The 15,613-nt window shown below is 42.1% G+C and overlaps 2 protein-coding genes across 3 annotated transcripts in view; both read left to right on the top strand.

The window, feature by feature from the left end:
- The window catches only part of LOC133452479 (cyclin-Y-like), a 28,436-nt gene extending 19,962 nt beyond the window's left edge, over positions 1-8,474 (top strand). Inside the window, exons 3-11 of one of the 2 annotated variants that reach the window (XM_061731816.1) lie at positions 602-619; positions 910-944; positions 1,230-1,324; positions 1,408-1,443; positions 1,615-1,672; positions 2,522-2,641; positions 3,078-3,244; positions 3,838-4,000; positions 5,476-8,474. In XM_061731816.1, the coding sequence (XP_061587800.1) occupies positions 602-619; positions 910-944; positions 1,230-1,324; positions 1,408-1,443; positions 1,615-1,672; positions 2,522-2,641; positions 3,078-3,244; positions 3,838-4,000; positions 5,476-5,592 (809 nt within the window). In that variant the 3' untranslated portion in view covers positions 5,593-8,474. The remainder of the gene's footprint in view (positions 1-601; positions 620-909; positions 945-1,229; positions 1,325-1,407; positions 1,444-1,614; positions 1,673-2,521; positions 2,642-3,077; positions 3,245-3,837; positions 4,001-5,475) is intronic. The other variant, XM_061731817.1, reaches the window with a different exon arrangement.
- Positions 8,475-10,504: 2,030 nt separating this feature from the next.
- LOC133451882 (gap junction delta-4 protein-like) lies at positions 10,505-14,350 on the top strand. The gene is made up of 2 exons (XM_061731032.1): positions 10,505-10,617; positions 12,664-14,350. Exons 1-2 carry the CDS (start codon positions 10,554-10,556, stop codon positions 13,683-13,685), a joined length of 1,086 nt encoding a protein of 361 aa, XP_061587016.1. The 5' UTR covers positions 10,505-10,553; the 3' UTR covers positions 13,686-14,350.
- Positions 14,351-15,613: the final 1,263 nt, after the last annotated feature.

Here is a 15,613-nt window from a genome sequence, read left to right as displayed (position 1 = left end):
GGTTTACATTTATTTATTGTGTTTATTCATTCCTGAAACAAAATCAGAAGCTATTTCCATTTGCAACTACAATCCCTGTCCTTGTCCCCACTCCAGCAAGGACCAGTTGTTAAAGAGCAGTGATTCATTTAACTGTTAGAATGGTGAAAAAACACCATTATCTTGCAGAAACTGCAAACAAACAAACAAAAAGATCATAAAAGTAACAAAATACTAAAGAAGAAAAGTAAGGAAGAGAGAAGAGACTCTGTGTCCCTGTGTTCTTTCTCGGTATCTTCTACTTCTGCATCAGATGTGGCCCTTCCCTGACAACTCTGTGAGCCACTGCTTTACTTAGCTATTAAAATAATGCAGAAAGGGATATAAATGTTAATCTGAATGTGGACGAATGGTCCAGGGCATCACCGGTGACTGGTATTAACGTCACCAAACTTTGGTGTGTGATCACTTGAAGAAAATCAAGGCCTCTGGACTTTAAAACACTGATATTAGAAGTTCAGTTTAGGAAATATTTTCAGCAGAATTGCAGCTCAAATGTAGCATATAAGGAAAAAGAGAGTCGTGCAAAAGAAATAAGGTTGTTGGTTCCTCTTTCTTTCAGAGGTGCCTTGCAGGAATGGTGAGTAGTGCCTTTGTCTCCCTCTGTGGCTGAGCTGCAAACTTGCTCCTCTCCGTGTTTGTTTTCTTGGTGTTCAAGATCTATTCAAAAAAACAACCTTTAACGGTGACTTCTCAGCTCTTAACACAGAGATCTTTTGTGCGTCGCAATTAACATTGCAAAGTGTGTTTTGCTTCTTGTGATAACACCATGTGGTACAGGTTGATATCCGCTGGGATGTCTTTGTTCTGCTGGCAGAGAAGCAGAAATTCCATTTACTGTATTGAGAAATGTGTCTTTTATTTTCACAGTGCGAGAAAAACGAAAGAGCCTCTTCATCAACAATGTGAGTGTGCCGTTTTTTCAGATTGTCTCGCAAAAGAAAAACTGTTTACAACTATTTATAGCATATTTATACATTTATTTTACAACATTTCATTATTTGAGTCAAAATAACTGATTAGATTTTAAACACGGAAGGAAAATGGTAAAAAAGGCCGAGTTGGTTGGTAGTGACCGGAGCTCCTTCTTACATGATGACACCCTGCCATGTTTTATGTGGGTCAGACAAAGACATGTACCCTCTAATAACAGTCAGTGTGTGTGTGTGTGTGTGTGTGTGTGTTTCCAGCATGGCACAGTGAGGCGGAAATGCAGCTCCTGCTCAACCATCTTCCTAGATGACAACACAGTCAGCCAGCCCAACCTCAAATACACCATCAAATGGTTGGAACCTGAAAAACACGATAGAAAAGTTGACTTTTCTTATTCACGCATTTCTCTGAACAACATTTTTCTTCTCCTCACAGTGTAGCTTTGGCCATTTACTATCACATAAAAAACAGGTGAGCATTTTAAACAGCATCTTCTGGTGACTACAGTATGTTTTTAATAAATAGATGCAGGCTGTTATTGCACATTTTGTATATTTTATGATCGTACACCATCCGTCAGAACTTCTTGTAGTTTTTTTATTGATAAAGTGAGAGTTTATGTTTTTTTTTCTTTCATTGCAGGGACACAAATGGAGGAATGCTACTAGACATCTTTGATGAGAAGCTTCATCCGCTCTCAGTGAGGCATTATGTTTTATTCCTCTTTTTCAGTTTGTGCATGCTTCTATCAAATCCACAGCGAGTCTGACTGTGGTTCTGTGTCGGAGTAGGAATATTCAAACTTCTACAGTACAGGTATATTCGTGGCTCTGGGGCTGTGTGTCAAACGCACTTGTGTAATTTCCAGTTAACATTCTGGACAAAAGTCATGCAAAACTAAGGTTTTCACACATTTGATGACATTTGATCACCTGGCATGTCATTCACAGAGATGGATGTGATAAAAATCATGTTTGGTCCCAAGGATTATTCTTATAAACTAATGTTTACCACAGACTAAACGCTGGACAAGACTAATAAAATCTGTATTGTGTGTAAGTTTTACTAATGTTATATCCTGCTCTCTTTATTTTTGGCAAATAAAAAAAGAGCATTTTGAAACTATTGTTACTATTTCCAGCAGCAAAATATAAAAGAATTAAGGGCAACGTTTAATGTAGGAGAAGTATTAAAAGTCTAAGGCTTCTTTATCCTCTGCCTCTGTGTTTTTTAATTAATAGATTTTGTTCAGTTATTATGGATATATAGTTATTAATGACAAAACATACTATAATATACTGTGTGGGAACCTTTCCAGTCGTACGTTAGGACCTTGTTTGGGCCTGATGAAGTCACTTCAGCTGAAAACAAATAACTGTTTGGTTTTTTTATTTTATTTTTCTACATCTTGTTTTATTGTATTTTTAATTTCCACTTGTTTCTCTAAATTGATATGCTGCTGAAACACTATGATTTCCGTTTTGGGATAAATAACATTTCTATCTGTCTATCCATCCATCTCAACTCTTGCCTCTCCTCTCGTGTGCAGAAATCGGAGGTTCCGCTGGACTACAACCAGCACGACCCCGAGCAGAAGCACATCTACCGCTTCGTCAGAACGTTGTTCAGCGCCGCTCAGCTCACTGCTGAATGCGCCATTGTCACGCTGGTGAGATTTAGTCATTTCTTTATTTCCCATTTGGATGCAGTTATCTATAACGCTCTGCAAATATTCAGCGCGGGTGGCTCATCGTTAACGAATACAAGAAACAGGAATTTCTCCAGACAAAGTGTGAGAGAGCCGAGACGGTCCTCCAAGCCACCACCAGCTGCTCCTGTTTGGGCTTCTGGCAAATCCGTACCTCTATGTGTTCAGACAAGCCAGGGATGTGTGTAAATTGGTGAATCGTCCGAAATACACTGGTGTCTGAGTGTTTTACGTCAGGGATGTCTGCAGGATGTGTACAGATGTGATACAGGGAACAACAAATTCATACAACTCTGATCAGATTTGACAGATCAGGTGGATTTTAAACTGCTAATCGTTTCTTTCTGCCTTGCTTTGCTCGCGCTTCTCACAACGTCTCCTTGATGTGATCGCGCAGGTGTACGTGGAGAGACTCCTGACCTACGCAGAAATGGACATCCTTCCTGGGAACTGGAAGAGGATTGTCCTGGGGGCCATCCTGCTGGCCTCAAAGGTGTGGGACGACCAGGCTGTCTGGAACGTCGACTACTGCCAGATCCTCAAGGACATCACGGTAGAAGACATGTGAGTCCTCGCTAATCTTTCTAGTTGGAGGGTAATGGTTTGGTAAGATAAAAGCTAAAATCAGGACTTGGTTCAGAATTCAGATTTATATTTCGGCCAGCTGTCCTAATCCCTCCCAGCTCAAACTGTTGTCTCTTAAAGACAGCAGTTTTTATTTCTTCTGTAAAACATGCAGCAGCAGCAGGAACCCTCAAATTACAGGAGGAGGGTGAAGGGTGCTGCATTGAAATGGCCTGTATCTGCTCCAGATCTGGATCAGGAGGGATGATGGAGGGATGAATCTTTAGGTTTGGTGACATCTGTATCTCCAGCAGGTCACTGAGTGATAGGTTTAAAGAATGTGCACGAAATACCCTAATGCATATTGTCTTTTAGCCCTGTTGCAATTCTAAACCACCGTGTTACCACGGTAACCCGAATAAAAACCAGCTTTTATCTGTAGTTTTTCCTATTGGTGTGGGATGGATTTGATCTCCATCACACGCGTTCCGACATTCAGCACACTGGAAACTTTAAGGAGACATATTTCTTTTAGTATTTTTTAATTGTTTTTCAATCCGACAGTTCAGGAAGCTCATAAATTCTCCCGACAGGAATGAGCTGGAGCGGCAGTTTCTGGAGCTGCTGCAGTTCAACATCAACGTGCCGTCCAGCGTCTACGCCAAGTATTACTTTGACCTTCGATCCCTCTCCGAGTCCAACAACCTCAGCTTTCCCCTGGAGCCCCTGAGCAGAGAGAAGGCCCAAAAACTGGAGGTGAGCCGCATTCACCCCGTTGCATCATTGTTATTTTGTGTTTTTGACCGTTTCGCTTTAGTTATTTAAAGACACTATATGTTGCAAACGAGTGAAGAAAATAAAAATGATTCAGTTTTCCAACACGTAATAATATTTAACTGTAGATTATTAAAACCTCAATCACACATCTAAAGACCCAGTCTTTATTCCTCATCCTCATCCCGGCTGTGCACTCCCAGTGACTCCAGTCTGAGTCCTTTTCCTCTCCTTCCTGGTCCACAGAAGTCCCTAATGTCTCTGGTTCTCTTCAGCTGGTGGCGGCTCCTCCAGGTTGCTCCGTATGGTGTCAGGATTTGCCTCATGTTGAAGGCAGCAGGCTGGTACTGCCACTGTACTGGCAATGTGTGTTTCGCTTGTCGTGGGCTTAGCCTTCTGACAGAAGGTGTGAATGCTCTTTTAACTGCAGCTGCATTTCACCAGCAGGAACCTTTTCCAGGAACTCGGGTCTTTTAGAGTGTTCTGTTCATCATGACCACCCTCCCTTATTTTCACTGAGGGAACCTGAAGTAGTTCCCGGGGAGAAACAGAGCCTCTAAAAACAGCCCTGTTAAAAAGGTAGTACTTTTTGGGGTGGGCTTAAGCCTGAATTATGGTTCTGCGTCAAACCAACGCAGAGCACACGCCGTGGCCGTGACGCCGTCATGAACCCTTCGGACTTCTCCGTCACTCCATTTCGCTGCGGTGCAGTACCCCCCGTGACCGCTAATTCGCGATCTTTTCCTGAATGGTTTATCCAACTTTTTCCGGTCACAGTGAATCAAAGTATAGAATAAGAATAAGGACAACTATTGTGCAAAAAAACAAAACAAAAAAAATCAAACATACACGAAGAAAAGAGCGCTGAAAGTTCACGACTGCTTCAAATCGGAAACCGGAAATGCATTGCTACCAAGCGAACCAATCACAGCCCTCTCGGTCTGCATGTGGTCTCCGTCGCCTCGACGCGTAGTTACAATTTTCGGGAGGTACCACACGCTGTGGGCACGTACGTTTTGACGCAGAACCATAACTCAAGCTTTAGCAGGCGTAACAGGGCTTCTGATTGGTCGCGTTTTCCCATCAATTTAATCCCATCGTTCTGTTTCAGTCGTCTCGGGTTTAATATTCCTTCTGCAAAGAATGCCTGTAAAATCTGATCGATGCCGTTAATATGGTGTGTGATTTTGTGTTTAATTTCATGTATTATCTACAACCTTTTGTGGGGATTATGTCTCGGTTTCTAACGTTGATGCTCCCATGTAAGCGTCTATTTAAGTGGACTATTCAGCTCAACACAGATACCGTACACAAAAATAAACACCACATGAACTGTCCACGAAAAGAAAAAGCAAACAAAAAATAACATCTGTGTCAAGAGCAGCACATCTTTCCACAAGGTTATTGATAAAAAAAACCCTGCTGTCAATATGAACCTGTTTGTCGTCTCTCTGCAGGCTATTTCCAGGCTTTGTGATGACAAGTACAAAGACTTACGGCGAGTCACCAGGAAGCGTTCGGCCAGCGTGGACAACCTGTGTGGGAGCCGGTGGGTTCCTGCGATCCTCTCCTAACCACGGGTCGGCGCTCCTGTCCTGAACAGTTTTCACAATAGCAACGGACAACTAGGTGGACGAGAAACTTGCCACATCAGCTCCTGCTGAGTTCAGGACGCAGGACGCAGGACGCAGTGCAACAGCCACGGTTACCCAACAGTTGGAGCCTTCAGCCTTTTTGGCGCCTTTATACTAGTACTTACTCAGCGTGACTCGTCTCGCCACGCCTCGTCTCGCCTCCACTCGCCTTGTCCTCGTTTGTTTCTAGACACCCAGATGAGAAGTGGGCGGGTTGGAGCAAAGCTGCTGTGACGTATTTGATTGTGTGATCTAAACGGAGAAGACAACAACACTAAAGATGTGGAACCAGGAGGAGATGATAAATGTGCTGCTTGGTCTGTGGCTTGTGTTCGATATCAAGTTAAAAAATGAGAGTGAGAGAAGCTTCAAGCAGCGACGCTTTTTTTTTGTTTGTGTCGGCGCTGCTGAAAAATCAGCTGGGAGCCGCGAGCAGCTGAGAAGTGACAGAGCTCCTGGTGGATCTTGTCGTTCCTTATCGCCCGTCTAGATCCCTTTTTAATTCTCTCCTCGGCCACCAGGTTTATGAACATCTGCACCTCACAGTTGGATCACCAAACAGACTTTTGCGCTGCCATTGCCTGTTGAATAAAATCGCAGCGAGCCGCTCTCACGCCGATTCCCGCTTCCTGATTCAAACTGACGGCCCCCCGACCAATCGGTGGCCTGTATTGTGATGACGTCAGATACAGGGCCGATTCAGCGCGCTTAGAACCTCGGCAGAATAGACAAAGAAAAAGTATCTACTGCACGCCTCCACCCGCCTCGGCCCGTAGTGGAGAAGCGCAAGACGGGGGCGTGGCGGGTCGAGTCGCGCTGAGTAGGTACTAGTGTAAAAGCGCCAAAAGTGGAGTCAAAAAATTGTAACTGCGTGTGGATTTCTGGAAGATACCATAACACGATGCCTTCACAGTGCCTCGACTCATCTGTTACCAGAAGGGGGGTGGGAGTTTCTTTTAAAAAAAAATAATGATTATCATTTTACCTGTGGAGGAAAATATAACTTTGGACCTTGAAAGGAGAACTCGACAAGATCCGGGACATTACAAACCTGTTATAATATAATAATGGTCCAGACCAGATCTTTATTTGACTTGCTTTCACAGGTGGATGGTGCGCTATCCCCCAGATAGCCCTGCAGAAGAGTATTATTTATTTTCGCTCTCTTATTCAAGCTTTAGAGCAGCACTGGAGTTGTGCTGGGTATTCATTTCCATTAAGAAGATGTGGAATAATTACAGTCTGAACTCGTTCTCTCCTTTGGAAATCTTTACGGTTTACAGCATTTCTAGTGTGCCCAACTCAGGTAGTACATTTAATATATTGATTTACTGTGATGTTCCTCTTTCTTGTTACTTTGAGGATGAAAACTCAGATATTAAAGTTGGAAAGGCCAGGACAAATAAATAAATAAATAAATGCGCTAATGTTCCAACAGATACAGGTGTTATAGTGCACTTTTGGGGACATGTCATATATACAGTATATGTATACGATGAATTATACCCTAAAGTATGTTTTTACAGTATTAACATACCTTCCCCACAAGCACATGTATCTGCAGACAGACATTTCAAATCTGCAACATTTTTTTGCATTAATACTATTAATACCCACCATCCTGCACAACCACACTACTGAACTGTTTTCATAGAGATGGTTCTCTCTGTGAAAATATTACCTCTTTTTGTTCTTTTTTCCCGAGAACAGTTGATTGGGGGAGGAAAAAAATGCAGGATTATTTCATACCATGTACTTGGATTTAGCTATAGAGCATACAGCTACCCTGAAACACAAACCTTTTGTAGTGCAAAAGAGCCTGCATCATGTCTACAATCTACAGGTTTATAACTATTTTAGGGATCTACTAAAAATGCTGTGTGAAGATCCGGTCTCTTTAAGGACCCCCTCCCAAAACATCCAGTCTGTGGTAATGAATCAACTGCCTGTTCGCATGTTAACAGCTATTTTAAAGAAGCCTTGTGGGGGGGGCAGTATACAGATATGTCACACAGTGATAAATCCGACCTCATCGTGCAAGAACAACGGCACTAAACATTTCTGAGGCCTCTGGGGAGGATCTTGGACAGAATTTGATGCGAGGCGGCCACACAACAGTCCTTTGTTTTTGTGTATGTATCCAGTATTATAGAGGTACTGTACATAATATATTACACTCTACATGCTCAGTATCTTTCTTTTCTGCCTTTCAAAGCTTCTTTTTGTTAAAAACTTTGTTTTATGCTTGAAGGACTCTATTTTCTGGATTAAGAGGTTTCCATAACACCAACTATTCAATCCCTTTGAAATCCAGCTAACCATGAAATAGATAAATACATAAAAATGACGATAAAGCAGTTTCCCTCGTTGCTGGGTTTTCACAGTAACATTTTGTAGAGAACATTGAGAATATCTAAAACCAAAGAAGTGCGTACAATTGGGTGTAACTTACGGCATTGTAAAACCTCAACACTCCCAAGAGTCTTTGTTTCATTTCAAAATGGTTAACTGTCAAAAAGCAGGTTTGCTCTACTGGTTAACTCTCCGTCTGACCAACCGCGTGTCTTGGTTCCCTCTTGGTGTTAATTCAGCACAAAGGTGTTTTCTTTCTATAGAAATGTGGAACCATTGTTCTTTTCTTACAAGTGAAGAAATAATCAGTGATTTATGTTTTTTTTGTCTTGTTTAAATACTAAACCAGTAATATATAGCCTATTTATTTTGCGAATGACCTTTGTACAGTTTATAAAGAGCTCAAGATTTGAGACGGGTTCCTTGCATATTATTTATGGAAGTGTTGATTTGTGCTTTTAATAAAAAGAGATACTCTTGCTTAATAATTCTGTGTTGTCAGCAGTTTTTCTACATTTTAAGAAAAAATACAATGCATTTTATATCAAGGCAATTTATTTTGGGACCTTGTTTCACTGCATTGACTTTATTTGGGGTATTGCATAAAGTGTGTCAGGGTGTTACCGAGGATATACAGGTAGGAGTATATTGCAGGAGTGACAGATGGGTTTCAGATGGAAGTGGGACTGCATCAACGACCAGCCTTGAACCCCTTTGTCTTTGACATCGTTTGTCAACCTGTCCATCTCCATGGTTGAGAGGAGCCTCCATGGACGGAGACGGATGTGTGCGGATTCCATTGTGAGGTATGTGAGGGAGAGAGAGAGAGAGAGGGAGGGTGGAGTTATCTGTGTTAGAAGAGTAGCCGTCAGGGGAAAGTGAAAGCTTTACAAGACACAAAGGATAGAGATGGAGCTGCCATGCGAGAGGGAAAAAAGGGCAGAAGGGGCCAGGTACTGAAGTCAGGCTAAGATGCAAACAGGTGGTCTGCTGTGGCGACCCCTCCAGTAAAAAGCTGAAAGAACTAGTTTCATAGCAAAAAAGAAAAAGTTACCATTGTCATTTCATTTTGTTTATGTTATTGTCACAGAAACAGCATTATCAGTGACTTAGAAACCTTAACATGTGTATTTTGTATTTTGTATTTATTTATTTAGCACAATTTTAAAAAAATAGTGCAAGGAGGGAACGAAGCCCAGAGGGCTTGTACAGAGTTCCACCCCCGTCATCTACTGTAAACAGAAAATTAAATGTACAAACATAGGAAAACTCTAATTATAAACATGAAAATAAAAACAAGGATACATAATAAAGAATACATTGAAAAATTAGGACATGAGATGTTTTTTCAGCAATATTTTGAAGGATATAAATGACAATGTGGACCTTAGAGACATATCTAAATTGTTCCAGAGTTTAGGACCTCTAAATGAAATATTAAACTAATGAAAAGATGTTCGACAGAAGGGTAAATGTAGATTGACACTGTGTCTAGTTGAATATGAATGCAAGTCAGATGAAAAACTAAAGAAATTATGAAAGGTGTCCGGAAGATCTTGCTTATTGTTGATAAACTTGTGCACAAATAAACATGAGTGAAAAACATTGAGTTTATGAATGGGTAATATAGAGTATTTTTTGAACAGAGGTGCGGATGGATTATGTCTATTGGACATAGAGATTGATCTCAGGAATGTGTGTCTTAATAAGGGGAAACAAGCCCTCTTGTGCTGCTTTTATCCTTTTTATTTAGATAATCCAATAACTTTGTTATTCAGACAGTCAATATGCACACTTAGTAGCAATAGGAAAGACCACACATCCCTGGAGTACATTAGACAAAACCTTTTAAATTAAGTTAAATTGCATTGTCACCTGAAACAAAAGGTTATTATTTGGGTCCTTCATGAATGATTTAGAGTGTCCGTGAGAAAAGGTGAGGACAACTGAACGTTGAGCGCATTTGTTTGTGCTTCCAGGCGCAGACTTCCATTTATTTATTTGTTCCAATGTAGAGACGTTTAGTTTGGCCACCTGACCCACTGGAGCGGCACCAGCTCTGGACTGCACATTTACCCCTGAGTAAATGGGGAAATAGTGTCAGAGCCCTCTCAAAATTCCACGAATCATGATAACTTATTTACTCCATCTAGTGAAACAAGAGTTACATTTGTCCTTTTCCCCGTCCGTGGTGTCTCATGCTCTGCAGACTTTGTTTAAGGTAATAATGAAGTGTCATCATGAAATGTGAGTTACTGCCTTTACATGTATAACAAAGAGACTCAACGTCCTTCAGTTGTTTCAGTGAAGTTTACGACTGCGTATCTCCGTTTGCTCGCCAGCCAGGTTGACTTATACCTAAACATCCCAGCAATGCTTTGATGGGGGCCTGGTAAGAATAGCTCCCTGCACAACAGGCCCTGGCCTCTGCAGACAACACTGAGCGGCAGCCTCTTTTCAGCACCGCGGTTCCCAACTCGGGGATAACGAGTGACCGGGACAATAGGTGGATCAAGTCTGGCAACTTAAGGTGGAATTACAGCTCAGTAATGAGGATGATGGAAGTAACAAATCTAATCTTCATCATTATATGTCAACATGTTCCTTTCATTGGTGAGTTCTCTTTACATCTTTCTGTATTTTATCAAGTGAATCAAATTGGGTCTAGTGAATAAAACATAAAGCTTTGCATGTTATAATATAATTGAATATAATATAGATGAAAATAAAATGTTATCTTTAAGTCCTTATTTTTTAAACTTTATAACAAGAGCAAAAAAGATTTTTCCTGTCGTTTAAAAGGTGATTTCCCCAAATCTTTCCCAAACATCAGCGCAGACACAAATTGCTCTTTAAAATATTGTCTTTGTTTATTATTATTGAAGTCATGAAAAAGAAAGTATGTCCTCTTTAGTTTATGAGGTCATACCTATCAGGACATACTATTAAAATGCACTTGCTGCTCTGAAGCAGCCATATACTTGTGTGAACTGTAGTGTCCTTGCGTCTGTCTGAATGTGTGTGTGTGGGAGGGGGGGGCATTATTAAGTTTTATGTAAAGCGCTTTGTGTTGCATTTTTCATTTGTATGAAAGCGCTGTATACAAATATAGATTGATTTGATTTGATTTGAAGCATTCAGGGGCTTTCCTCCATGGCATTGTGCTAACACAATGCTGGAAAAGACATCAGCATTGATGTTAGAGGAATAGCTGTTGCTGCCCTTAAGCCAGTAGGCTCTTATAACCGACCCCAAATAATTTGGGGTCCATCATTCTGCAGTTAAAACAACCCCCCCACGAAGAAAAAAAAATCATAAATAAAAAGCATTCAAGACTCCAACAAGGGAACCCCAAATTCACAGCGTGATGGACGCCTCAGCTAGCATGTTCATGGCAGTGCAAGAAGAAAATGATTGAAAAAGTATTGCTTGTCTGGAAGAGTTACCCTGGAGATGGACCCATTTCTATAAAAAAAAAAAAAAAAAAAAAAACACTTAAAGGAGCCGTCCGTAAGAAATGTCCAAAACTGGTACTGCAGTCACTTTCAAAATATTGTTGAGCGGCGTGTACCCTCCCCCTCCTCCCCCCGACCAGAGGTTGCCAGGTAGGCTGCAGAATGCAGCAGGAACGTAGGCTGCCATGGCTGTGATAATTAGAGCCGAGCTGGCAACCCGGATGCCAAAACAATACTGACTTGGTGATTGGGAGATAGGTGGAGGGTGGAGCTTCAGAAACAATACTGACTTGGTGATTGGGAGATAGGTGGAGGGTGGAGCTTCAGAAACAATACTGACTTGGTGATTGGGAGATAGGTGGAGGGTGGAGCTTCAGAAACAATACTGACTTGGTGATTGGGAGATAGGTGGAGGGTGGAGCTTCAGAAACAATACTGACTTGGTGATTGGGAGATAGGTGGAGGGTGGAGCTTCAGAAACAATACTGACTTGGTGATTGGGAGATAGGTGGAGGGTGGAGCTTCAGGCCAAAACAAAAAATGAAAACATAAACATCAGTTGAGGGCTGCAACTCCTCTTTTTAAACTGGAATATCCTGGCTTGAGTGCTGTTGTCAGTGACATAAGTATTTGAAATGAACATGATTTTTAAATGTCTGTTGACATATCGGGGTCATTTTATGATTCGTTTTATTATTGCTCTTACATACAGCTCCTTTAAGGAGCAATGTTCTTTCAATGGATAATACCATAATGGAGATTTAGTTTTAATGCAGAAATAAAAGCCAAGCTTATACAGATTATGATCTCATCTGTCATTGTTGTCCATCCATCGTTCCAAAAAAAGGTGATTTATTATGTAGAAACAAACCAAAACCTCTGTAGAGCAGGGTTGACAAAAATACGAGAGCAAAAAATCCAAAAACCTTACAGGATACAAGTAGGGTGGAAAACAGTACGGACCAGCAGCGAGCAAGGGAAAGACAAGACCAGATATACACGGAAGGGTTGAGGAGACACAGGTGCAGACAATCAGGGCAGATGGGAACAAGGAAAGTCAAAACAGAACTGAAGCACAAAGACACGGGTTTCAAAATAAAACAGGAACTGAATCACGAAACTGACAGTCAACGAGTCGACCGTTAACTCTGTAACTCTCAGCCACGAGTTCGCATTTTTCATGAAAATCTTTTCTCCGTTGCAGGTAAAACCTGGTGGATCCTCGCGCTGCTTTTGCGTCTGCTCGTCCTCCTGCTGCTTGGTTTCACGCTGTTCAGCGACGAGCAGGACAGATTTATCTGCAACACCATCCAGCCAGGCTGCTCTAATGTTTGTTTCGACGTACTTAATCCTGTGTCTCTCCTCCGTCTCTGGCTCCTCCACTTCATTCTCCTCTGTGTTCCCCATTTGATGTTTGCCGTCTACATCGTGCAGAAGGTTGTGTCATTTAAGTATTTGGGGGGCTCAAGACAGTTCTCCTTGCATGGAGTCCCGCTTCATGACCTCCCACGTGAATGGGGAGCGCCCCACTTTTACCTCCTACTTGTGTTTCTGCGGATACTTCTCGAAGCCTTTTTTATTGGAAGCCAGTGTTATCTCTTTGGTTTGACTATTCCGAAGAGTTTTCTCTGTTATGAGAGTCCCTGCACATCCGGCGTGGAGTGCTACGTCTCCCGACCAACTGAGAAGAACTTCATGCTGAACTTCATGCTCGCCGTTTCCTCCCTGTCCATCCTGCTCAGCTCTGCTGATCTAGTGCGCTCAGTGAAGACGGTGGAGATCTGGAGAAGAAAACGAGCGATGCTTATGGAGGAGATGAGTAACGCAGAGCGGATCAGCATGCTGACAACAACAACAGTGATGGAGGACGGCGGTGTCCTTTTAACCAAGAGAAACAGCCCAACTGTGAGCTCCAAAACAAATAGTTTCAAAGATGAGATATCTATCGCTCATGAGAGAAATGTTGAGCTTCTTAATGGAAAAATGCATGGTGGGTCTGCACTTGAAAGTTGTGAAAGTGCTACAGAAATTAGCAAAAATGGCAAAATGGAGGTGTTCCAGCCTTCCTCTCCTTTTCGTTACTCGGTCCGTCAAGGCTGGCTGAAATCGCAGAGAGACGCGAGACTGACAGGCGTCAAAAGTCCAATCCTGTACCCTCCATACGGGGCCGACTCAGGACATCAGTCTGCCTGCAATGTATTGGAGGACAGAAGAGCATGGGTGTAACTGACAGACCCTGAACACCTCCGTTCAACAAAGCCTGATACTTAGCTTGATGCAGTTTTTGTTGAATGAAGAGGGAACTTCATAAAAACAGCTTCAGTAACTACAAATGTCACTTCTCTGTGAATAAAGTGTCATACATTTGACATGAATTTACAGCTTTGTCTCATGAGCCAAAATCTCCTCCCAGATATTGGTAATGGCCAATCAAAAGCTAACCTGAAAAGTGTGACTCTCATGGACAGTAGCGTTTTCTCTGAATGTAAATGTCTGCTAACACACCAAGCCGACAGAAAGCTGCAGCGTCTTCCACCGTACCCTGATTGCATACGAAGCATTTCATCCACTCCATCCCGCACGGATAAAGTTGGAGCTCCTTGGAGTATCAAACAACCTAATGTATCCTACGGCAACTGATACCCAGAACCGGTCTTAGGAGAACTTGTCCTTACGTCATCTCTTGAAGTGGATGTAACTGTGGTGGAGGACGAAGGTGCTCCTGAAGTGGTTCAACTTTGTGTGAATGATCTAATGGCGCTTTTGCACTAGTACCTCATCAGCTTGGCTCGGCTCGGCGCGGCTCGTCGCGGCTCCACCCGTTTTGTCCCCGTTTGTTTTTCCACTGCCAGGGGAGAAGTGGGCAGGTTGGGGTGAAGCTGCTGTGACGTACTCGATTGCGCAACCGCTTTGTTCATGTCGGCGCTGATGAGAAATCAGCTGGAGCCGCGAGCGGCTGAGAGTAAAACAGCCCATCTACATCCCTTTTTTAATTCTCTTGTCAACCCCCAGGTTTATGAACATCTGCACCTCAGAGTTGGATCACCAAACAGACGTTTGTGCTGTATAATAAAATCGCCGCGAGTCGCTCTCGCGCTGACTCCCGCTTCCTGATTCAAATGTCTGACGGCCCCGCCCCCCGACCAATCAGTGGCGCAGAGGGTGGTGACGTCAGAAATAGTCCCGGCTCAATGGTTACAGAAAAAGTATCTGCTTGGAGCGGCTCTACCCGCCTCAGCTCCTAGTGCAAAAGCGCAAGACGGGGCCGTGGCGGGTAGAAGCGAGCTGAGTAGATACTAGTGCAAAAGCGCCATGAGACATGGGCCGGAAATATTTTGGGTCCATATAGACCAGGGGTTTTCAATTCCGGTCCTCAGGCCTCCCTGCCCTGCATGTTTTAGATCAGGGGTTCTTAACCTTTCTGACCTTGGGGCCCAATTTTTTCAGTACAGAGTGGCCCGAGGCCCATTAAATATTAACACTGTATAGCAGCGAAGGTATATATATATATATATATATATATATATATATATATATTCAAGTAGCCTCATAGTTGTATCAACATCTGCATCTGACTGTTATATTAAAAAAGTACATATTTGCCCATTAACATGTGTAACTTCAATTACACATTTTTTTCTCTTAAAAATAAAATAAATAAATAAGATTTTATTTTATTTTTCAAATGCTATCTTATTTTATTTCTTTACCAGCAGTTTGAATTTCCCCTTTTCTTTGTTAATTGTCTCAACACATTTTTATAATAAATTAATATAAACACATCTTAACAATTTAAAAGTTTTGCAGTTTTTCTTTCTTCCCCTTAATCTTATGCCCTCACTTTCTGTCGTTCAGTGAGAGAACTGAGCTCTAATTTCTCCTGTCAGGACTTTAAATCTGGGCTGGATGGTGTCAGGTTCTCATGCACATGAGAAGGTGCTCATTGATGAACCTGGAACGATATTTAGTTAATTATGTTAATTGTGGAGAAAGCTGCTTCACAGCTGTATGTGGACCCAAACATGTTTAAGATGGTCAGCTTATTTTCTGTGACTTCAGTTCAGACTTGAGTGAATATGTTTGATGAAAAACTTTGTGTTTTGTTTCAGTGGCGTTTTACTTTCGCACTTTGAACGCCACGGTCTCTGAACGTA

Source organism: Cololabis saira, chromosome 10 (genome assembly GCF_033807715.1).
Source record: "Cololabis saira isolate AMF1-May2022 chromosome 10, fColSai1.1, whole genome shotgun sequence".
NCBI classification, from domain to species: domain Eukaryota; kingdom Metazoa; phylum Chordata; class Actinopteri; order Beloniformes; family Belonidae; genus Cololabis; species Cololabis saira.
This window is presented reverse-complemented; position numbering and strand designations above follow the sequence as displayed.